The sequence below is a fragment of the Mustela nigripes genome, chromosome 9 (genome assembly GCF_022355385.1).
Source record: "Mustela nigripes isolate SB6536 chromosome 9, MUSNIG.SB6536, whole genome shotgun sequence".
Taxonomy (NCBI): domain Eukaryota; kingdom Metazoa; phylum Chordata; class Mammalia; order Carnivora; family Mustelidae; genus Mustela; species Mustela nigripes.
The window spans coordinates 33,340,488-33,346,835 of NC_081565.1; the positions used below are offsets into that span (position 1 = coordinate 33,340,488).

The 6,348-nt window shown below is 52.7% G+C and overlaps 1 protein-coding gene across 1 annotated transcript; it reads right to left on the reverse strand.

The window, feature by feature from the left end:
* Positions 1 to 907: 907 nt before the first annotated feature.
* On the reverse strand, positions 908 to 6,020 carry ALDH1B1 (aldehyde dehydrogenase 1 family member B1). The gene is given in 3 exon segments (XM_059411253.1): positions 908 to 3,388; positions 3,391 to 3,536; positions 5,648 to 6,020. Coding segments are annotated over 2 exon segments (1,551 nt in total). The 5' UTR covers positions 3,527 to 3,536; positions 5,648 to 6,020; the 3' UTR covers positions 908 to 1,973.
* Positions 6,021 to 6,348: the final 328 nt, after the last annotated feature.

Consider the following 6,348-nt stretch of genomic DNA (forward strand, 5'->3'; position numbering starts at 1 on the left):
AAAGGAGGCCCTACGAAGGGGAGATGAGGGGCCCAGACAGACCCCAAGTCCATAGGAAGTTTCGAGTCCACTCCTGAAGACACAGAAAAAATCATCGCGATGCCTCGGTGAGATAACAGGACATTAAAGAGATGACCAAGGCTGCGCATTTCCAAGACTGAGTGGACCAAGAAGTGTGGTGATGCGTGAGCAACATGGTCGAGAAAGACAGAAGACAAGGAGAGAGAGGATCAGCCTTGTTTCTGTACCGTGGTCAGGTTGGCTTGGATTTACTCCCTTCAGATGGAGAATGAAGTCCAAAGACTAACAATGAAGACACTGAACTCTGAGGTTTAAAATTCTGGAAAGCAGGGTGTCTGGGCAGTTGTAGGTTGAGCACCCAACTCTTGATTTCAGCTCAGGTCATGATCTCAGAGTCCTGAGACAGCCCATATCAGGCTCTGTGCTCCGTGGGAGTCTGCTTCTCTCTCTCTCCCTCCACCGCCCCCTCACCCCCCCGGCCCGCTCACATGCACAAGTGCATGCACTCTCTCTGTCAAATAAATCTTTAAATAAATAAATAAATAAATAAAATTCTGGAAACCCCTAACATGTCAGAAAGGCCCTGATGCTGGGCTCTGCTTGAGGGGCAGTGTTTTGGGGTAGGGACTGGGGGACAGTGGGGAAGGCCCAAAATGGGAACTCGGATGGACTTGCTCTAGGCAGGAACCAGGGCTTTTCTCTATGGGTCTTAAAGTTACACTTTATAACCCAGCCAAGAGAAAACAAAAATGCAACTAGAAATATGCTGGGGAGAGGACTTCTGCACCCGGCTGGGGGTTGACTAGATGACTACCTGGGTCCCTTCCATGCCCACGACTCTAAAATTTTCAGTTGTAAGAGAATATTGATTAAAAAAAAAAATCGATTGGCAAACAATGTATAAGTATCTTTAATTTTTAACTGAAATTAATTCACATATCATAAAATTCACCCTTTTATGTGAATCCCTGGGCCAATGCAGCACTTTTGTGTATATTCACAAAGTTATACAACCACCATTATTATCCTGTTTCAGAACCCTTTGAAACCTCCCCAAAAGAAATCCTACACCTATTAGCAGTTATTCCCTACTCCCTCCTCCCCTAACATCTGGTAACTGCGAATGTGCTGTCTCTGGATTTGCCTGTTCTGGACATTTCACACAAATGGAATCATACAATATGTGGCCTTGTACGCATGCCTGGCTTCTTTCACTCAGCCTAATGGTTTCAAGGTTCATCCATATTGTGGCACGTGTCAGGACTTCATTCCTTTTTTATGGCTGACTAGCACAAGGAACGTTCCATGCAAACATTTCATTTACCTACTCACTACCTAATGGATGCTTGAGTTATCTTAAAGGAGCGGTTATATAAATGCATTATTTGCCCACTTCTTTCCTCAAATTAATGAAAATCAGTAGCAAAATGCAGGGTAAGCAAGCAAAATAGCCAGCAACTGGTACTTTAAAAAGGAAAAGCAACCTTGGTTTTTTAGGTTCAGTCACTGAAGAATGGGGCCAAGATTTGGAATCCACCTAGTTTGAAACTCTGAATGAGACCATCATTCTGTATGAACTGAGACCATCAACTAAGCATTAGGTTAATCCATGGGTGTGTGGCGGGGGGGGGTCCTCGGATCAGAAGGAAGAACTAAAAGGCACTGTCCAGATTATAATCTACTTTCCAGAGATTCCCAAGATTTCATGGAAGTAACTCAGGGCCGTGGAGGGGGCTGGGCTGACGCACAGGTGAATAGGACCTGAGTCCAGTCCCCAGCCCTGCTTTAATGAGAGTAGTTCTCATTTTAATTGCTTTATTTGTCGAGCTTCCCTCTAAGAGTTCATTTGAAAAAAAAATAAAGTAGGGTCCGAGGCTAAAAAACGACTTGGCAACCATGGTCTAGGGGTCCATGCAACTCTGTGCTGGAGGTGGGTCCAGTGGTAGCCATTCTTACGAGTTCTTTTGAGGAATCTTGATGGTAACTGTCTTCACCTCCGTGTAGGCCTTAAGCCCATCCTCCCCCAGCTCCCTCCCATTGCCAGATTCCTTAAACCCTCCAAAGGGCGTGTGGCAGGTAACAATGTTGTAGGTGTTTACCCACACCGTGCCGGCCTGGAGCGCCTGTGTGAAGTACATGGCCTTGTCCAGATCCCGGGTGAACACGGCGGCAGCCAAGCCATACCTGGTGTTGTTGGCCCTCTCGATCACCTCCTCCATCTTCCTGAATTTAAATAAGGGCTGCACAGGCCCAAAGATCTCCTCTCTGGCGATCCTCATATCATCCTGCACGCCGCCAAAGACCGTGGGCTTGATGAAGAAACCGCGCTCCCCAAAACGTTCCCCGCCGCAGAGAAGTTGTGCCCCCTCCTTCTGGCCAAGATGGATGTAGCTCAGGATTCGTTCAAACTGCTCTTTGTCCACCTGGGGCCCCTGCTGGGTGTCCAGCTCAAAGGGATTCCCGACTCTTCTCTGCTTAGCCTTCTCCACCGTTCTCTCAAGAAATTCGTCATAGATGGATTCTTCAACGAAGGTCCGGGAGCCCGCACAGCAGCACTGGCCCATGTTGAAGAACAGGGCTTCGTGGCACTGCTCCACGGCGTGGTCCATGTCCGCGTCGGCCAACACGATGCTGGGGCTCTTCCCACCCAGCTCCAGGGTGACTCTCTTCAGGTTGGAATCTCCAGCCGCCTTCTGGATCAGGTGGCCCACCTCAGTAGAGCCGGTGAAGGCCACCTTGTCGACATCCATGTGCTGGGCGATGGCGGCACCCGCCGTGGGGCCGTAGCCGGTGACAATGTTCACCACCCCAGGGGGAAAGCCCGCCTCTTTGATGAGGGAGGCCAAGTACAGGGCAGAAAGGGGGGTCTGCTCTGCCACCTTCATGACCACTGTGTTGCCGGTGGCCAGTGCCGGGGCGAGTTTCCAGCCCTGCATGACCAAGGGAAAGTTCCATGGGATGATCTGGCCACAGACGCCGACAGGCTCGTGGCGGGTGAAGCAGAAATGCTCTCCATCCATGGGGATGGTCTTGCCGTGCCACTTGTCAGCCCAGCCAGCAAAGTACCGGTATACTTTGATGACCTCATCCAGGTCCAAGGCATAGGACTCCTGGAAAGGCTTCCCATTGTCCAATGTCTCCAGTGAAGCCAGGTAGACACGATCCCGCTCCACTAGGTCCGCCAGGCGGTTCAGCAGCCGGCCGCGCTCGGAGGCATCCATCCGGCGCCATGGAGACCCCAGGCGGAAAGCCTCGCGGGCTGCTTTCACTGCCCGATCCACGTCAGCCCGATCCCCTTCGGCCACGTGGCCAATGACCTCTCCCGTGGCGGGGTTAACTGTCGGGAAGGTCTTCTTGCTGGCGGCATCTGCCACTCATTGTTGATGAACAGCTGGTTGTAGCGGATGTCTGGGTTTGGGATGGGACTTGGAAGGGCGGCCGCGGAAGAGTATGGGGCGGTCCGAACACGGAGGCAAAGCAGCCGTGGCACCAGGGGGCGCAGCATGCTCAGGACTCTGGAGGGGGACAGGAGGAACCAGAGTGAACAGGTGAGAGCAGGCCAAGGGGTCTCCCAAAGGCCCACTCGGCTCAGAGGTTCCAAGATGCTAGCGTAAGGGGGTGCCACCTCTAACAATGTGGACCAGAAGGGGTACAAAGACATGGGCACATCAGGGCTGGGGGGAGGCAACAGTCCTAAAGAACTGTCTGGTTCCAACCTCCTCATGTCCCATTTATCCTCCAGCTCAGTCCCTCACCTCTGCTGGGTCTTGGATCAAATGTCCCCCACTCGGCAAGGCCTTCCCTGACTGTCCTTTATAAAATTTATAGAACGGCAGCTTTTCTCATTGCCAGGACTCTGTCCCCCATTCCTGTGTTTGTTTCTCCCCACCTGACACACCAAAGAGTATATTTACACACGTATATGTTTCTTGCCTGCCTCTCCCCAATACAACATCCACTCCAAGAGGCAGGATTCATTCATTGCTATGTCCCTGATGCCTCAAAGTCTGCCCGCTGCAGAGCAGCTGCTCCACAGCTAGTCAGTCAGTGATCTACGTTTCCACAAACACTGTTCACAGTTTGACCTCACGATGGAGTAGAAACCAAAGGGACCAAATGACAGAATTGTTCTCTGAGACGAGGTTTTGCTTCACTTCTCCTCTGTGCCTCGGTTTCCTCTTATGTGAAAGGCCTCTTGGAGCTACACCGAATGGGGCTGTGCACTTCAAAAGCAAGGCGACTGTCCGCCCGGCACAACAGAGAGGGCAGTGCCCTCAGAAACCTGCCTAGCCCGCCCCCCGGGGCATAGGTCTCAGCTTCCCAAGAGTGCAGCAAGTCTGGCAGTCGCTGGAAAGAAGGGCCTGTTTATCCTTCCCTAGGACTTGGAAACGGTGCAGACTTTATTAAAACAACAATTGTAAAATTTAAACAATATAACACGTATTCAGTGACATTTAAATGGTGTCTAAAATTCCTAGGTTCACTGAAACTGTTACCCTTCCGCCAGGACATCAATCCCTCCGTCTTTTCTGTCTCAGTTGAGTCTTGACACACCCAGCAGCCAAAAGGAATTGCACCCAGCTTCTCCACCCCCACGCTCTGCCACTGGGTATCCTGGAAAGCAAAGACCCAGCCAGATCTCCCAGCTTCATTCAAGCCAGTGTTGCCCAGGAAAACCCTCCCTTGGAGGGTAGTTGAGCCAGCAGACCTGTCCGGGTGCACTCAGGTTTCACTCTGCTCAGAGCTGTCCCATGCTGGGACAGAAGCAGCTTTGGCTCCAACAGGTCTGCATCTGAGGAGGAAGGGATCCCAGGGGAGGTTAAGTGGGGGTAACCAATCCACAGGGAGGTGAGGGGTGGAGAGGCTGAACAGGTGAAAGAGATAGTCATAGACAAAGACTAGCAAATCTTTCATACTAAGCCAAGGCTGTTGCTCTTCAAGGGGCTTAAATGGGTTCTGTGATTGGAGCCTTCACTTGCAATTGGAAGATCACTGCTCAAGTGCATCGCCCTTTACAGTTTGCAGCCATTTTCTTAACAGTTAAGTCATGGAGACTCTCAGTCGCCCCTGGGGTGATCTGGGCAGATGATCAGGACCGGCATCCTGGAAGGAGGTGGGGGATCAGAGAAGTTTGGGAACTGACAGAGGACACATAGTAACTAAGAATAGGAGCCTCAGCCCGGATTCCCATAGCCCTAGCTTTCTGTTTCCTCCCGACCACGAGCGATTTCTTATGGTTCGCAGTATTAGTGTCCACTGTCCAAGAACCGGACTTCCTGCATTGCCCAGTACGAAAGGCACCAACCTCACCCTTTCTGCAGGGAGGTGACACCTGTCTTGGCCTCTCAGCTGCGGTCAGGGGCTCTCTTCTGGAGTGGGCTGGATGGCAGGAGCAATGAGGTCGAGCTAAGGGGAGGGCTTGGGGGGGCCTGCATCCTCCGAGCCCAACAGGAGCCACCAGGGACTGGGGTGCAGGCGCAAGTGTTAGCGTGGAGAGGGTCCCATAGCGTGGAAAGGCGGAAAGGCCAGTCCCCAGATGGGGAAGCAGAGACCCAGAAAGGAAGCCTCCATCTCAGGGAGGGGAGTTGCGGCCTGCCTGGGGGCCCAGGGAAAAAGCGCTGATTACCTGCGGCGGGCTCGGGCTCCGGGGCAGCTTCGGGCTCTTGCGGCTGTAGCTCAGCCTCCCGCCGCCAGCTCGCCGCAAGTCCCGCCTCCGCGCAGCCGCTCAGCCGCCAAGAGGCTCCGCCTGCGCCCGGGGCATCGCCGATCTGCGGCCCAGAGGCCAAGGCCGCTCTTCCCCCACCAGACGCGGGCGCGTCGGGGAGGGGTGCAGGGAGCTGTCGTCCCGCTTCCCGGATCCCAGCCGCTTCCCTCCACCCCACCACGGAGTCTCACGGCACGCTGGAGCGCCTTCTCCCTGCCGCTCTAGCTGCAGTCCCAAGGCGAACGTTTAGGGACGGAAACAAAGACCCAGAATAGGGCAGGCCTTCCCCAGAGCACACACAGAGTTTGCACGGCTCCCACCAGCTGCACCTCGTGAGGCCCTCATCCCTTCAGTGCCTCCCCTCTGTCTGTGTTCCATCTTCGCTGCTCTTCCAGCCGCCCCGCCCCCCAACCCGCACCTTTAAGACTTTTGTGTGATTTTTTAAAATGCATTTTTTTTTTGTCCTAGGTCAAAAAGAATATGTGCACTATGTAGAATTGTTTGGAAAACTACGTAGAAAGTTTGGAAAACACGGAAAAGTTTGCAAGAATTTTTAAAATACCTTCAATCCAGTTTTCTTGTCAATTTCTGAGAAAAATGTTAAAATCTGTGATGATTGTGGA